Source organism: Diplotaxodon limnothrissa, linkage group LG19, assembly GCF_057381915.1.
Source record: "Diplotaxodon limnothrissa isolate DT_005_m linkage group LG19, D_limnothrissa_male_GT1.1, whole genome shotgun sequence".
NCBI classification, from domain to species: Eukaryota; Metazoa; Chordata; class Actinopteri; order Cichliformes; family Cichlidae; genus Diplotaxodon; species Diplotaxodon limnothrissa.
The window spans coordinates 25214718-25233272 of record NC_140614.1 but is presented as its reverse complement, the minus strand read 5'-3'; the positions used below and the strand labels follow the sequence as shown (position 1 = coordinate 25233272).

At 41.8% G+C, this 18555-nt stretch overlaps 1 protein-coding gene across 4 annotated transcripts in view; it reads right to left on the bottom strand.

The window, feature by feature from the left end:
* The window catches only part of fermt2 (FERM domain containing kindlin 2), a 36799-nt gene that overhangs the window by 14748 nt on the left and 3496 nt on the right, over positions 1-18555 (bottom strand). For all 4 annotated transcript variants that reach the window (XM_085343474.1, XM_085343475.1, XM_085343476.1 and 1 more), the window contains exons 3-4: positions 7675-7908; positions 1577-1705 (exon numbers count right to left, since the gene is read on the bottom strand). In XM_085343474.1, the coding sequence (XP_085199600.1) occupies positions 1577-1705; positions 7675-7908 (363 nt within the window). The remainder of the gene's footprint in view (positions 1-1576; positions 1706-7674; positions 7909-18555) is intronic.

Below are 18555 nucleotides of genomic sequence, written 5' to 3'. Positions count from 1 at the left end.
CCGTTCACTCTGATCCACATAGGTTTGTAATGATACTAGAATTTTAAACTTGATACAAAGTAATGCTCAATAGCATTCTTAGTACCATGGGAGGAAAATAAAATAAGACACATGACTCTTTTCTACAAGATAAGAACTAAACCAACAATAACATCAATGTTATTTTATATATTTAACAATATCTTATATCATTTTAAGCAGTGCAAAATTTGAGGTTGTCTGATGTAGTGCTGTGCATCTGGTGAGTTGGCACCATCCTTTCATTGTTGATCAAATCGTACTGTTAGGGGGTAGAGCAACACACTTTTTAGACACAAATAATTGTGCTAGTCTAACACAATTTACACAGCCTATTAATGTCGGGCAGGTACTGATAACGATTCCTGCCTAGTTCCACCATTAGCATCATCATTAGCACCTTAATGATAACTTAACAGCAGGCTAATGTAGCTACCAGGTAAATGCTAATAGTTAAACAGCAAACTTTTATGAGTCCAGTAGCCAGGTTAATGTTTCTGATAACCGTTTAAAATGTCTTGAAATTCCTTGAAGTGTTGTCCAGTGTTGAACTTACTGTTCATGTGTTCAACTAGTGAGGGGAGGGGCTGTGTGCCTGCCTATCTGCAGCAGTGCTTTTTGAAGGTCTGTGTCAACTAGAGGAGGCAAAGACAGCACTGCCGGGTTGAGTATCTAATCTGAGAGCCATTTTTAGTATCAAATAGTATCCGAGTATCAATTTTTTTGACAACCCTAGATCCAAATCTGTATTTCAGGAGAATTTGTTTTTCACAATGAGTGTTCAGGCTGCTATCCCTGCAACTGGTGAGTCTATATAGTCATTCAGTGCACACAGAGCTGACTCTGCAGAGCAGAAAAGACTAATCGCACAAAGAGTCTCATTCACCCTGTCTGATGGTGTTAGCAGTTCTGCTTAATGCTAACCCTGTGACAGCAGTCTGTTTTGTTCTGCTCCTCCCTGCTCAGATGGTTGTAAGTCTCCCATCAGGAGGGAGGAGGGTCAGTATGACTGCACTCCTGTAGCCTGGTTTGGGTTTAAAATGGCAGCGTGACCAACTATGTGTGGAATCTCAGCCATTTTTAGTCCTCCCTGCCAAGGAATTGAGAGCGAGGGCTGTAGATCCCATGCAGGCCTCAAACTCACACATTCATATTTGGTCACGAGAAGCAGGGCGCACCAAACTCGGGTCATCTTAGTGTTTTGGGTGGGTGTTTTTTTTTTTTTTTTTAAATCGCAAGTGCATGAAATACAAAAAAGAATCTAAGAAGCTTCATGGGGCCAGCACAACCTGCCATACAACCTGCTGTCCCAGGAAAATAGGAGCAATTGTTTTTCACAACAAAAGAAAGTGAAAATTCTTCCTGATTACCTAAAAACAGATCAGAATGTAAAAACCTAAATGGTTAGGTTTATACAAACTTTCAACTCATGGGTTGGGAATATGAACTCAAAAATACCCTGGCTTTATTCATCAAGAAATATTTTTGTTCCTAACAACTCCAAACTCAGTTGGAGTTCTTTAGGAAACATTGTTAACGAGCCATAGAAGCAGCTCACCTGATCCAGGTGTTAACATCGGACCCTCCAGTTCCAGATCATCTTCTTCTGTCTCCTCCAACTTTTTCTTCTTCTTTTTGGGATCACGGGGCTTGCGCAGTAGAGATAACTCCTCTGGGTGGCGGATATCTTTTGGGGAGAAACATTAAGAAGATCCATTCAATGTCACATAAGCATAAACCTTGACTAGCAACAAAGCCATTTGGACACAAAGACAGACAGGCTTGGATGTCATAGAGTCCCCAAAACCATACAGTAATTTGTGTTTTTTCAACTATAGGCTTGAAATAAAACCACATGACCTCAATGACTTTAAGCTGTATAGTAGGTGAAAATAGGGACACTAAACCAACCCAAATCTCAAAAAAAAAAAAAAGGTGAGAGGCAGATTGGGGGGGGGGGGAGAAGGACAAAAAAAGCAAAGGGAAACAGATGCAGACAGCTGTGCACATAAAGGGTGGAATACTGTAAATCCCTTTTCTCAGGGCTCTAACAAATCTTGCTTTAACTTTAATCCCCAGCTGAGACTGAGCAGACATCCTCCATCGCCCTCCTACTCCTCTTCCTTAGACAATTCCTCCAACACACATTAATAACACAATTCAGCCGACATTGGAGAATAGTAAGGTAGCGTTACTTTTACCCCCCTGCCCGCCAAAAACCCTCCCAAAACTATTCACAACAAACAGGTAATAAAGATGAAATGAACCAAACTGTAACTGCATGTATGCAAATGGAAGAGAAGTGTGCAAGATCCAACTCGGACAGTAAGACACCCGCCATATTGAATATAATGACTAAAACAGAGCAGTCTTTATTCCCTGGCTTCTCGCTCTTTTCCCTCCTTCCCTTGGGCCTGGAGACCAGGGAACCATCACTCAGCAGCAGCAGAAATGATGTTTTAGGATGGCTTGGGGCGGTTCTGATATAGGCGGTGAGACGGCCAGAATGTGTCAGGACTAGAATAGATGGAGCTCGGCTAGAAGCAACGCACATCTGGACCCACAGCTGGACTTGGTTTTCTCGAGGATTCCATATTAACTGACGAGCACGCAGATACTTGAGAGCAATATTTCATATTTTTATGTAATCAAGTGCATAGCTATCCATTTTCTCATATCTATTGAATCAAATCATTTTTTTCAAGTAACTGAAGAAGGTGTTGTGGAAAGCACAGGCAGAAGGGTTGAGAGAACGTCTTGGCTTGATGTGCAAGCTTGTTTGGTTTGTGTAACTAAAGCAAAAGCATTCCAGGAGTTTTAAGAACTACCAGATGGGAGCTCACCCTTTCTCTGCCTCCCTCCTCCCCCATTCTCACTCTGCTGTAACAGACGAGCACAGTCCCCGTGCCCTTATACAGCCATGTGAGTTCCAGGCCTGCTGCTGCGCTTTAGCCCCCGAGGAGGCAAATATACACAGTAAAGTGTGTATCAAACGGCAAGTAGATGGATAGGACTGTGTCTTTTTGTGAGACATTGCAGAACCATGTGGCATTTAATTACAACCTAACTCTGTTTAATTGTTATGAGCCTATCATCAACACTGGGAACTTTTCCATATTATAAATATTAGCATGACAAACTCTGGGGGAGATAATGCATCTGATGCAATCGATCTCTATTATTTCAATGAAATGAGTTAACGCCATGTTTTTCAATTGTTTACACTACTTTGAGTTTGTTGTCAAAACCAGACAGCTCAAAAACTTCATTTAATTAAGAACTATAAACATGTACACGTATGCAGCAGTGTATCTGATTTCTGGAAAAATCTGTGGCTGCTTAATAACGTGCAAATTTGTTCCACTAAAATGCACCGACATCCAGAAAAATTATCTACTCAGGAGATCATTTATGCTGCTCGTATGCATGATTACATTCTTTAGGTCACTACCCACCACAGTTAGTGGCCATAGGTGGTAGGAATGTAGATTATCTCCATAACTGTTGAAACTACATCAATCACCCTGCTGATCTTCTGCTCAGCTCTCCTCGTACTTGGCAACCAGGCTTCAAGACAGCTAAATGCCTCCATTTAAAGAAATACTTCACTCTTAACTCAGAGCAGGCAGTACACCCTTTTCTGGCTGACAACCATGGTCTTGGAAATGCCAATTCTCATCCCGGGCAAGTGTTGTAGTTAATTTTTTGCTGACATATTCATACTCCTACGCTCACCACTTTTGGCTGGTGTCAGGAGGAGGAAAGAGGAGGGTGATGGTCAGAATGCTTACAAAGGCTTGGTGGATTTTCATTTGCAGAAATGACACCTAGACAATAAGATCCCAATCTTCTGTCCTGCTGACTTGTGGCAGTAACCAGGCCTGAAGCCAGAGGAAAAGGATTGACTGGGAGCCAGCAGCGCATGCAAGATTTACTCTTTGGAACAGATGATTCACTGCAGTGAGTAAGACCAGCCGCAGAAGAATCACAAACATCATCACAGTCTAATTTTACAGCACTTAAGTTTGCCGTATAAACTGATATAGACCTACATGGGCAAAAAATTACAAAGGAATCATCTGGTTCCTGTGTTTCCCTTGCATACTCCTAAATGTTAAGAATAGGTGGTCTAGTTCCCACATATAGGCTTTACTTGGGCGGGCTGCCCAGGTATGTTAACAACAGGCCTAGGATATTTGGCGACTCGTTTTTTTTTTTTTTTTTTAGTTCTGTTCTTTTTAGCTGCTCACCACCAAGCCGGGCCCTTTGCTTCACATGCTACCAGTCTGGTGCTGTAGCGGTCCTCCATATAAAATATGGAAAACCTTTCCCAGTGGAAAGGACTACAAGTGGCGAGGATAGTCCTTCAGCTCAGAAGATCTACTGAGCGCTGAAGGGCACTTCAAACCTGCACCTGTAACAGGTGGAGTGGAGAACTGGTTCATGCAGCTCCAAGCCAAGCTCACATGAGTTTCAGAACAGGCTCTGCTGTCACCACACATGGAAGCTAGATGTTGCAGTTGAGTCACAGGTCTAAAGACTCACACACACACACACACACCATTTGCATTATATGTTTCAAGAATTGAGCTGATTACACATAAAGGAATGATAAACTTTTGGTGTTTATATTAAGTCAAATCATACTACGAGTTCATTCAGTTCTTAAAATGGCACAAGTCTCTTGTACTATTTTTCACTCTGGCTTTGACAATCTATACCAAACGGCCTTAGTGGCTTGGGAAGAGTGACAGTTCTCTTTCTCTGTCAGACACAAGGCTAAATATGTGCTAAAAGGCAACTCAGAAAGGATAATGATGCACTTACATTTAGGAGATGGAGCTGAGGCCAAACCACAGTACTCCTGTGTTATGACAACAGTTGAGAGCACATTTGGGCCCAGTCAAGCAGGCCACAGGTTGATGGGTCATAACTCTGCTGGACCAAAACGACAGAGCTAAGGTCCATACAAAAATCAGAAAGGTTTCTTGAGGACAAAGTGGTGGGACCAAAAAATTACAGATGTCTGCTTCAAAGTCACTCTTCATGTGAGGTGCTACTGACAAATTACTCATGAATCTGTTTTGCCAGACATTATTTAATGGCTCACTGTAACATTTCATTACTGGTGCTGCCTATTAGCCATTCCATAGAAAACCCTCTGTGTTGGTTTTCAAGCGCACAGTAGTTTAAAAGAGCTTGCACAGTTGCTCTGAGTGCAGCAGCTTGACTCTTGTTAGTCTGAAATGACGCTTTTCTAAGGGAGGCAGCAGATTTGCACCACCTCAGGCTCCAATGTCCCCAGTCATGTGTTAGTCAGTTATGAAGAGTACATTCTGTCTGCTGGCTCACAGAACAAATGGTGTTAGAGGGTGTGTGTGTGTGTGTGTGTGTGTGTGTGTGTGTGTGTGTGTGTGTGTGTGTGTGTGTGTGTGGGCTGAATATATATTTAGTCAATATGAGAAACCAGGTTGTGAAGATGGCACAGTGAGCAAAAGGAGGAGCTGGAATTTTGGTGGGGTGCAAAGCAGCTTGCAGGAAAGGCAGCTAACAACAGTACACCCTACTGTGGGATGACATTAGCTGATCCATCAGGATTGGGGAGTGAGTTGGATTTCATGACTTGTCTGAACTTTAATTACACAATATACCGAAGTTATTGGTTGCATCATTAAGCAAATGAAGATTCAACAATTTCTTCTGTTCTCTAAAACTTTAAGCTGAGTATCTTTTGGTGTGAATTGGGCCAGGAAATTGTGACAGAAGTTTTCCCTGTAGCATTGTAGTTGCATTTCTTCACAAAACAGAAGACATTACAAAAAGTGGAAAAAATATAATTTTGGAGAACTCTGAATTGTTTACAGAGTTCAAAATTGTTATCTTTAAACTAATTGTGGAAAATCCCAAATGCCTCTTTTTCCTATCAACTAAGCAGTAGAGGACATGATGTAAGGTCAAAACAGGAGTGGAACTGAGTGATTTTTGTGTATTACAGTACATCAGCCTTTTGCTGAGCCCTCTTCTCTTTTCCAGTCTTACCAGATGGAGTGCATTTGTCAAGAACAAGCTGCTTTGGACATGGGAGAAGTATGTAATGACAATGAGAGTGTTATGTTGATTTCTTATGCTGGATGTTCACTGACAGAATTCAATTGCTCTAGCGAGACTAAAAACCAGACAAAACATTAGTTTGGAGGAAAGAATAATGTTTGTTAATACTGCAAAGTAAAAGACTGTTGCATGAGGTAGTTGTAAAACTGTTTTCTCTTTCTGTTTTGCAGACTTGCACAAGTAACCCAATGACTGAAGAACTAAACACGAGAACTAGATCTGGTCTTAAAGCCAAGCTCATCATCACTGGAAAAAAAGAAGAATCAAATCTGGTTTCCGTCTTTCACTATACCTGCTCCTCCCTTTCTGCTGTCTGAAACAAAGGCCAGCTGGACAGGCCTCCACTCTTCCTGTCCACTCGTATTCACTATGCAGCTCACAGGCAGGCAGGAGAAACTATGCAGAGGAAACTGTCAAATTGAAAGCTGCCCAAATAACAAAAAATGCTTCCAGGTCACTGCAACTGTAAACTGTCATACATCTACAGCAAAAGGAAAAAAAACATCCCCACTCTCTATTTTTGAAAATAAAATCTTGCAACTTACAAAGTCAGCTAAAATAAGTTTTTCTAAAATGTATGCTTATGTAAATGTGAATATAACAGATGTCTCTGCCCCAAAAAAAGCTTCTTTGTATATTTACACTAAATAAAATGCTCTGCAGAAACTAAACTAAAAGCTAAGTCAAGCGATACCAAAAGGAGACCCTGTCACTGGAGCCCCGGATCCTACTTGCCGAACACAGTTCAGTGACCAGGACACAACAGGTGTGTTATGATCCTGTCTAAGGATACACGTGCGTGGGAGTTTTTTCAAACCTTCAAACTGTACTGTAGATAGTGATTGAGAGGCAGAGGCAAGGGGCAAGGGGCAAGGATTGAGATCTGGGCTGAAGAAAAGTGGATGTTAGTAGGTCAGGGGTTGTTGGAGTCCAGCATGTGACCTCAGTCATCTTTGGCAGATCAGCAGATATCTATAGTGTGTGCGTGTGACCTTTAGGCATTAGTTACGCCATGGAGGACACTTAAATTAGAACTGATGTTATAAGAAGGAGACTGTGACCAACAGTAGGAGTCATTTCTGTGTACCTTGTTGCACACCTTTGTTTCTGAGACAGATAAATAATCTCTGTTTACGAAACATTATTGTGAGACTGATTGGAGCCCAGGTTTCAAGGACATGACTTTAGATTGGGCTGAAAGTCAGGAGACACCACTTTGGCTCTGTGAGCTTAGACTGTGTTTAATAAACACAACAAATTGCCAGGGATAAAAACAAAGAGGGAGGAAGGGCATGATTAGCTATGTTTGATGTCGAGCATTTTAGACCTTTTCCAAAAATACTATCACCACAGGAAGTTTCCAGTTAAACAGGGTGTGCATAAGTAAACTGCATGCCCCATTTTGCAAGTGAAACAATTTCAAATACATAACTACTTGCCAACAACACCTCATCTCACACTGGCTTCATGAGAACTTTTCACATGTCCACTTAAAATAAAACTGTTCATTCTATTCCTCTGAAAAGGAGTCGATCGTTCACTCACTGAAAGTTTTGCAGATGTCCGACACGGCCTTGAAGACCCGGTCAGAGAAGTTGACCTTGACTTTCATGTGCTTCATGTTGGGGAGCTGGAGCCGTAGCAGTTTGTGCTGCGGCGTAAAGAGCAGCCTGGCGTCAGCTTGGATGCCGTACTTATCCAACGTCCAGTGGGTTTTTAACAGCCATGTCTTCTTCTTCTCCCACCAGAGAGCATGGTCCGACCAGTCCCTCTTTACATCTAAGAGAAGGCAGAAAAAGATGGAGAAGTTACAGTGATCAATATGTAAACTGAAAAGCTGCAAAGAAAACTAAGCAAAGAACGGAGCATTTATATTGCTGTATGGTAGAACACTGTATAACACTCTACTGATAACCCAACCAAGTATATCCCCTCCCAGCTGGAGGTCACACTTGATTGAAAAGGGGCACCAGCACATTATTGCAGAGACGGTGAAGTCAAAGACAGAGGAGGGGGGGAAAAGACTGAATGTGTGAAAGACGTGGCTGTTTGTGTGACGCTGAGGGAATATCAGGTTCATACCGCCCTCTTTGTTCCAGAGTCACACCGTGATCCCTTTAAAGCAGACGCAAGGCACCCAAAACCCTGCATTGCTTCCAGGCTTTTGCTCTGCAGGGGATCACCAACAATAGCGACTGACCTGTAGTCTCATGGTGTATGTGTCTCACTTCAAGGGGAAGGTGAAAACCACAGGGATTTGAGGGAACTCAAAGCATCTGTTTTGCAGATCACCTGGTTCTCGTCGGTATGTGAGCAGCTCAGCAATGTGCTGAAGCTCTATTTGAATTGCAAATCAAAGTGGTGAGCAAAACCGAATATTCACAGACATAGTGGTAGCTCTGTTAAAACCATTGTTCTCATGTATTAATGCGATTCATCAGTGACTGGGATACATTCACAAATTAGCCACGCAAGTTAAGCGGTTAGCTCAAAGGCTCATAACTTTACACGGTGTTTAAAATACCAACCGGCTATTTATGTACCCCACACTGTGCACGTGTTCCTTTATGATCAAGAGTAAAATTTAACAGTCTTGTTAGCAGACTGATAGTTGAGATGACGTGAATAAGCCTGAAGTTTTTTTTTGACTACTTTCAGATGTCCCCCGAGTAGTGATGTCATCATCCCGACATTATTTCAGGAAGGCATTTCCCAGATCGGTCTCATTTCCTCCACCCACATACCTCTTCACTGTTTCTCCAGCTTATTCTCAGTCTCACTCTGAGTCTCTCTATGCTCTTAGTGAGTCATTGCCCAGACAGAGACGTCAGTTTGCTCAGTCACCGTTTAATCAAATCATTCGATACTGATACTGCGGGGTCAGTGAGGGTGTTTGAAAAAGGTCTGTATGCTCGTCAACAACCTATTGTCAGACAGACGTTTGATATCCCTACAAAGATAAGAAACCAATAGTCAGATCACAGGAATATAGTGCAAATACAGTATATTGGCACATCATGATTCAGGTTTCAGTTAGAAAATACAAAAGCTCAGTAAAGTTTACATATGCAGACTAAGGGAAAGGTTTTACCACAAAATACCCCTATGAAGCTTCCAATTGTGCTATTTAATCTCAACTAACTCTAATTCAATGAATTATCGAGTCTGTACATTAATGGAAAAAAATATGTGCTTTCTTCCTCATTAAGGACACCGACCTAGTTTGCATTCAAGGCTGGTAGCACAGGAGAGAATACGTCGTCAGCTCATTACATCTTCTGCTGTTATGACACGAGGAAGGACACAGGTAATAATGCACAAACTGGAGCCATAATGGATTGCAATTACCTTCAAGTACACTGTGAGCAAGCAGCAGTTACACACAGAACAGCGCAAAACCTCACATCCATTTTCCCTTTATAATGTTGATGTTTGCTGGTAATTCATTCTATAAATTGAAAAGTACATCAAAGTGAAAGACTGCAAAGATGATCTTGAATGTTTCTCTTTGCGACCTTCTCTGTCAGTCAAACAGTTTGGTGCCACCATGGTGGGCTTTTGTTTCCATGTGCTGCTGTTGTTTTCCACGACCTTTACATACAGGCATCTATACACACTGTTGACACACTCCTGCGGATTAGTGGGTGAGGAAGTGAAACAACAGATTGTCTCTCCTTAGACCAAGGAAGCAAGACTGCTGAGATGTGAGTAAAGCAAACTGGGCTGAGGAAAGGATTACAAGAGATGGGGAGAACAAGTTTAAGGAAAAGAGTGGCCACCAGCATGTCAATGCAGATGGCATTGTGAATTCTCCTGGGGAGGGGTTGTTTGTCAGGCTGTTGGCACTGTTTACTCCAGTGGGCAAACACTTGGTACTTGAGTGAAAACATTCCAGGCTTTCTGAAGCCCTGTGAGAGTTGCTTTAGCAGCATGGGGTCTAGCTGTCATCAAGCAGTTCTGATGCCTCAGCTGTGCAGATAACAACTTCATATGCTACCTTTAGAGAAACTGCTCCCTTAAGTCTTCTACAGCTATTAAAGGCTGAAATAATGAGAGGGAGCACAGAGAGAAAATCTGAAAATAATCCTGAATGTATTTTCATAACTCTGCTCACAGTTTTTCCTCTTTCAACCTTGTAATTTCTGGTGTCTGGGAGCCCTGCAGAACAACTAGCATTAACGTTTGGCACTCAGGTCTTCACCACAGACCACATTCTATAGAAATATCCTTATACTCGGCATGCATGACCACCATACAATCTGTGGCAAGACATGAGTGCACTTTTTGGCTGGTCTCAGCTACCCTCAAGAAGCTCTCTACGGCCCCTGCTTCTGTTTCTTTGTTGCCATCTTATGCCAAAACCTTCCTGGACACGACTTTACCGTCTCGTTGCTTGTATCATTACGCAGTGGGTCGATGTGTCGTGATTGGATAAGGGCAGCTCGGGCAGGCCTCCATTGGACTCTTAAAGCTGTAACATGGTAACTCAATCCACAGATAGAGGGAGGGCCAATGGCATCTACCAGCTAAAAATGCAGTCTGCCAAGCCTGACGTAATACAGCAGCCAGAGGAATGGGGGGCCTAAGTAATTGGCTGCATTAAATGTGGACCCACAGCGCCTTAACAGAATGATGTGTGTGTGTGTGTGTGTGTGTGTGTGTGTGTGTGTGTGTGTGTGCGCGCACGTGCGCATGTGTACAGCTTGAATGACATGAGGAGGGGAAAGAGAATGGGAAAACCGTGTTTTATGACCTCTGCAGGATATGACAGATGATACAGAGTATGTGTGAGGAGGTGTGGGTATTAGTCTAGGGGAGGGTGGTCTTCTTATGCATGCACTAACTAAATTAGCTCCCTGTGTTATGTGCGTGTTCATGATTTAACAAGCGAAATTAATTCATAAATTGTGCCCAACCAACTTCTTTCCCCATTCGTCACCCTTACTGCCGCAGCTTTCAACCAAGACCACTTCCTCTGCTTTGTGCACCAGATACCACAACCAGAATTACTGGTTTAGAAAAAGAAGAGGACGGATTAATAATGCCATTGTTTTAGGAGGCATTTAGCAAAAAAGACAACAGACAGACAATGCTAAAATTGTACTCTAAAGGGCTTGAACTGCCACTCCCTTCTACATCCTGCCTCTTCATCCATTTTCTTTTAGTCAGCATCGGTGCAGTTTATATTAAGTGACTGTGTGTAGAGAGCCCGTCTGTGAGGGGGAGAGGACGGGACAACAGAGAAAAGCATGAGAAAAAGGGAATGAGAGAAAGGTCATGGAAAGGAGGAGTGGAAGAGGATGAGCAGAGGACGGGGAGGAGCTCTGTCTAGGGACACAATGTGAGAGGACAAGTGATAGGAAGCATCAGGAAGAGGAATTTCAAAATGAAGGTCTATCTGTGAAAAACACTAAATATACAGAAACATCTTCAATTGTCCTCATGCCTCCAAAAACTAAAACATTCATGTTTGCATCTGTTGCAGAACAATGTCATAAGCTCATAAATAAATCTTATCTGATCAATGGAAACCAATTCTCAATTGGAATAATGCTTCTATATTTCTAAAATGTACAGAATGACGACAAAAAAAAACAACCAGCAGTTCTGCAATCATGTGACCATGTTTTCAGCTAACAGTTATATTTATTTTCTGAACTAATCAGCTAGTCTTTAAAATGTCACAAAGTGTCTCTCTCAGTTTCTTGAAGCTCAACCTGAAATGATGAAACGGCCAATTTTCTTCCATTAACAAACCAATTTACCAACAAATAAGACTGAAAAGAGCAGGAAAAGCCCACAAAGGACGGAATTTTAAAAACATAAATGATCTGAAAATAGCTGATTATTTTTCTATTGATCACTAGATGAACAACCTATTACCTAATTGTTGCAGCTCTACAGTAGATGGGACGCCAACAACAACAACAAAAAAACCACACAAGTCATTCTTAGATGTGGTCTCTGTGGACTCAGTGACTCATGCCCTCTCTTTATTGGGTTTCAACCAGCACAGTGACAGTCAGCTGTTGCCTAAAGCAAAATCCAGGCTCATTTCTAGCTTCACTGATGGAGATGATTTAAGAGAAGACATGGTTACAGCTCTAGACTATTTCTTGTGTTAGCAAAGAACAAAATGATTGTGGCTATCACAACAAATCTGTTAGCTGTCAGTGATATCCAAAGCCACGCAGTGCAAGATTGTATCTTTTTTTTTTTAAGCTGCTGATAAAAATTAGCTCGGTCATGCAGTTTCCTTGGTGACTTCTGGCTGACGCCACGGGGAAGTGGTGCAGGGTGACAATTTGTTTTCATACACAACAAAGACAGTGCAGCAGGTTCGTCAGCCTTATATCTCACACACACACCCACACTTTCTCCCCCTGTACAAAGAGAAAGCCCTTCTAAATATATTCCACATCTAAAGCAGGGTGAAAGTTGGTATTGACAAGCAAAGATACAGCCAACAACTGCAATGCACTAAAATAGAGTTACAGCAAATGGCTTTTAGGTTCTTTGTAGCTCGTACGGTCACGCTGGATAGCATCAACATCAGATAGCCAACATGTGCACAACAGGTTAAAAAGAGAGGTGATGACAGTATCTGTATGCAGGGCATCAGACAAAGTCACGGTGGATTGTATTTAAAGATCAAAGCGATACAATGAATTCAGCAGCTGGTGTTAAAGACAATGTATGGAGTTGTAAACAGTGTTAATCACTACACATCAGAAGACAGCCACACGATGCACATGTTCCATGTGATACACAACTAAGAAAAGTGTAAAGTTAATAAGACAAACATGCAGTGTTAATCCCTTTGCTATTCACAAAGCAACACTGTTAAAACTGCAGTGCTTTCCATTGACAGGCTAAGTTAAATTAGCTGAGATTACTTCAGCCTCTTTTGTTACGTAACACAGAATTCTTCCAATACCTCAAACATGCCATTTATCAAAGGAAAGAAATATGCAATACACACAGTGCCCAAAAACCATTTAAGTGCATTCTGATGTATTTTGGAATTTATAAATCCCCCCAACACACACACCCAGCCTAGAAGACTCCTATTTACACAACAACACTCGAAACTATACCATTACTGACGTCATCTTCATGACGGTTTCACCACGCCTTTAAAGGTCTTTAGTCTTTTGTCTTCCCACCTACATCACATGCTACAAACTACATCTTTTCAAGCATAAACAGGCCCTCTGGGTTTTCACATTAGGCTGGTATATACTTGAACGCTTGTGTACAAGGTACAGAGGTAATCTGGTTGGTTGTTTGGTCAACACCCTTTCATTCAACCAAAATTGCTAGACAATAACAAGTTTTACTTTAAAAAGGAGGAAAATGACCACAACAGTGGCCTTTAAGAACTGGTCTGTAATCACCGAAGGAAAAAGATCTACCCTGCATTTTCATGGCTGCTAGCTTTATTAAGGTTTACATTTACTGAACTCTTTTTTTATCGTTGGCTTAAAGTTTAATTGGCAGTGACACTGTCTAAAAGAACAGTACAGTAACTTGTCTCTGTTAACATGTTTTACCAGTGTTGGTGCAGAACACTTTGGACTTTCCATCTATCCATGGAAACTTACCCCACTTAGGGTCGTGGGTGTGAACACATCACAGTAATAATACTTTTATAATGAAACAGCCACAGATTCATGAGCCCCAGCATTTGTCAGCAGCAGCTAAAACCAGACCAAGCTGGTCTCTCCTGCAAACAGGAAACTGGCCGCGTCTGTTGTTATGATTTCAGTTGAAAATAACAAGTTCAAATAAGATTTCAGATACGATTTCAGCCAGGATAGTTTTTTTGCTTCAGTTAACCTTTGATTATATATAGACATGAATAGCACACCCAAGTACTTACTCCTATTGTACTTCTTTGAAGTACACTGCCTGCAGCGCGTGTGAACCATTACACAATCTATAGAAAAGACCCCAGAGTCGCATATAATTGGCAGGCATCACGGTCAGGTCTACTGATGGGAAGGATGGTGGTTCAATACCTGGCTTCGCCAACCTTAAAGTTGAAGAATCCTTGGGCAATATTGAGCCACAAATTGCCTCCAATGAAATAAAAGTGTGTGAATGTTAAGCAGCAATTATACTATCTGTGTCTGTAAGATCTTCATGATCGACTCAGGTCCCAGAGACATAAATTTTGTCATCAGACAGTCCTTGTGCCTGCCTGTTTTCTGTGACCACACCAACTCGTCCATGTAGAATTTACATTAGAATACACAAACTACGCATGTGCCCCAGGCAGTGGTCTTCGAGCGTACATCAAAAGACATATAACGCCTAGATTAGACTCCACTGCAGATGCAACAACAACAATGATCAAGTAGTCATTGCTGTTATACTTGTTTGACGTACGCTTGAGGTCCTCCACCTGATGAGAATGCGTAGTTGGAGCATTGTAATGTAAATTTTCTGCGAACGAGTCATGGTCACATTAAAGTCTGCATAAACCCCAGCTCGTTGATTTCAAAATTTACGCCACTGGGACCAAAGTGGACCCTAGCAGACTCCCGGATGTGGAAAGTATAATTCCTGCTTACCCAAATGGCTACTCGTCTGTCGTGTATCTAGATGTCTATCGCTGCAATGCGGTAAAACCTAGGCTTTAGGTTAAAAGTGTTTAGGCATATAGGGAAAAAGCACTTGCATGAATGTGTATGTGTAAATGGGTGAATTTCACTTAGAAAAGTGCCACGTAAGTAGCCCATTTAATATTACCCCTCGTGCTCACTGCCTAATGATGAAATTTAGGTCACTCAGAAACCAAGCAGACCCTCGTGCACTCGCTGACACATGAAGTGAAATCAAGGCCTTACAGTTTTACATCCCAGTCTCATCTCAGCAACTTACAACTCTGCAGGACAAGATCAAGCAGCTTCAACTATAAATGAAGAAGACAATATGGAGGCCTACACGTAAGATGGTAGTGTAAGAGCTGCTGAACTAGGCTTTTATAACATTGAATGAGATATCCTAACATGAAATTTACTGATAGGAGTAAAAAGGGTGTAACAGCGCTGGCTTTGATACATTAGGAAAGGCCAGAGGGCTATTAAAGGAAAACTCCTTAGAGACAGATAGTTTGTATCCATTTGTGTCATAATCCAAACACAGCAAAACAGTGAGGGTACTCCTCCTCCACCCTAACACAGCTTTATGCAATTAAGTGTTCAGGGACCCGGTGGAATAATGACATTACAAAGTTACTCTGGGACTAAGATCAGTGGAACAGATACACAATACTCATTTGTCCTCCATGTATGAAACCTACCAGACGTGCCTTCAGGACTGTGATAAGCTGGCCCGCTGATGCCCCTGTGATTTAGATGGCAAAAAACTATATTGCAACATCATGAGAAATTCTCAGGAGAACAAACATACCAAAGTGAAAGTTCTAAATACTGGAGGCAGCTAAGAAACTCTTATTTCAGATGATTTGATCACTGAAACAAAACTTTTCTCTATGAATGGGAGAGCAGAGGGGAAAAAAAGAGGTGGGGACAGCTTTAAAATGAATGAATGTGGGCTGAGAAGCAGAACAAAAACTCCAGATCAGTTTACTCCATTGACACACAGGTGTGTGGTGTTACAACAACAATGTGGAGCGCTAACATTTCCTTCCACTGGATCCTTTGTGCTGTTTGTACTACAGAAAGGTCGGGGGGGGGGGGGGGGGGCAAAAAAAACAACAACCTGGCATCAGTGTCGCAGAGGAGCCAATAATATTTTGTTCCGGTGCATGTTTCAGATGCCAAACATAATTAATTAAATCATCCATAACAAACAGCAGTCCTTTCATACAAGTGCTTACAGAGAGAAGGCAATGGGAAAACAATGATATTAAAATCCAACTGGATAATGGTGCACTTTTCAAATCTACATTTGTAAAGGGGATCAGATTACCAGCCATTTTCAGTGGGTAAATCATAATCTTGATAGCATTAAATGAATCATTATTAAATTAATCCACTAATAGCTCAAGCTCTGAACCTAGCACTCATGAGATTCTGGTTGCATCAACTTCAGCTGTATAATCAGCTGAATATTAAAAGGAAAAAAGAAAAAAGAAGTAGCTCAGCAGACCTAATTGGGCTGCCAAACACTTCTATATATGGCCAACACAGAGTATGTATAGAATTATACTGACCAATGGCCAGCATATGATCACATTTGCAAGTCTAAGTACAGAGCAACACAATCACAGCATCTTACCGGTGAAACAGGAAAGCTCTAGCCTGGGCAGGACCACCACTTAGGATAAGTACTTCCTGCCAGAGAGATTAGACAGTAAGATGAACACACAGCCTGCCAGGCCATTTCTCACTTCATGAGGGCAGACCTTTCGAAAGGCTCCACAGCCACAATCAATGAGTCTCATTAAGTATAGCAATTTGTTTAAACCGTGTGTCGGGTCACGATGATAGAAAACAGAACACAGGTGGTTATAACCACCTATCAGTGTTGTCCTTTGTGTACTGTAATAAAAGTAAAAGATGTGAGAGATGTGTTCGCTCTCCTCGGGAAAGCTATAACTGATATTGCAGACCCATCTCTCTCTCCTCAGCCCAAGGCGAGGATGCAAGGCACACAGGCAGGAGAAGGTGCATTTAAAAAAGAAAAACCATAGCGGAAGGTCAACATCCTGTGCTAAACGGCAGCTGTTTCCCAATGAAACCTGGACACCACAGTCTTAAACCAGGGCCTTCTGGTCACCACAACCTGCAGCAGCGGCAAGATCAGTTTTATTAAAGACACCAAAGTTAAATAGCTGACCAAATAAAGTATTATCTTGAAAACCAAATTTGTTCAATGCAAACATTACAGTCACTTGCAAATCAATCCTAATTCAACACTTAACAAAAAAAGAATATGGTGATCATCACAAATGCATTGAGGACATGCAGCAAAGGTTTTCTGTGGTGGGTTTGTGGTGAGGGATCCAAAAACTGCAGGTCACTCACTGGAAACAATCACATTAACTCTCAAAAATATGCAAGCTCTATTTTTGTAACACTTAACAGTCAGTGTAAATGAACAAACCTGTGTACCTCTGTGTTTGCTATTGATTATTAAGCCTTGCTACGCCAGAGAAGTGGATGGTTTTGAATATTCAGACACAATAATCAAAATATATTTGAAAAAAGTGGAACAGAGAAAAGAGGGTGAAGTCAGAGCGAAACATGGAGAAAGGAAAAAACAGAAACAGAGCAGTAGGTGGTTGAAGCAGGCAGCAAAGACTCCAGCAATGACGGCAGCGACCAGAGCAGCATGCCAAACCTTTGGAGTCATTTCCTGCTTCGTCGAAGACTTTTATGGAATTTTAGCAGCGTAGCTAACGTCACAATGAGGACAGACAGCAACAGGAGAGACAGTTCAGGCCTATACTCTATACAACTTCCTCTCCCTCGCTTTCTACTCTAATTTCTTCTTCTTTGCGGGAAAAAGATGAAACTATATATTTTTTTCCTGCAAAGAAGAAGAAATTAGAGTAGAAAGCGAGGGAGAGGAAGTTGTATAGAGTATAGGCCTGCCACTTCTAAAACATTAATCAATTATGCACTTTACCCCAGTTTACCCAAACTAAAAGCTGCACAACTTCCTAATGTTGTTTGTACAATACTTGTTTTGCCTCCTAAATGGCGCAGAATTGCCTTTTAGAGAGGAGTGCAGCACTTTTAGAAAACATCAACAAAGTCAGAGAAAGCGCCAATGATTGAGCACAATGGCAGGATGAAAGGATTATAAGAGCAAGGGACGAGGGGTTGGTTAATCAGCTGGCTTTAAATACTGCTCTCCTGGAGTTTTGCAGGGAAATGGAAGCAGTGTCCGCTGCTGTGATCAATAGCGGAGTGCCTTCCTGGCATTTGTCTATTTAATCCATTATCGAAGGCCATCTGAGCCTGCACTGTGGATGGGAGACCTGCAGCACAGAGGAAGGGTTGAATGATGAAAGCAGGATGCATGCGGTTGACACACACCCACCAACCCACACAACCATACTCGCATGTGGAAACACATGGACAAATACTACTAATAGGAACAAATGTATAGCCTGTTGTTCTTTGCATAACAGGCAGACAACACACACAAACACGCTCATAAAACTATTATACGTACTGTGTGTGCAAATATACCCTATCACACATATTAACAAATGGTGCTGACAGCAAACAAAACAGTGCTATCATCATTGTGGAAAGCAGCTGAAAAAACTGAGTCAAAAGGTGGTTCCTTCATTTTAAAATGCAAAAGACCAAAATACGAAAAGAGGAGGGAGTGTGAGACAGAGGCCTTGCTTGCAAACACTCTTACACCTGTGTTCTTTCTCAAAGCACCATGTGAGAAATGCCATCTATGTATAACCACTACGACCAAGCCACCAGCAAATCC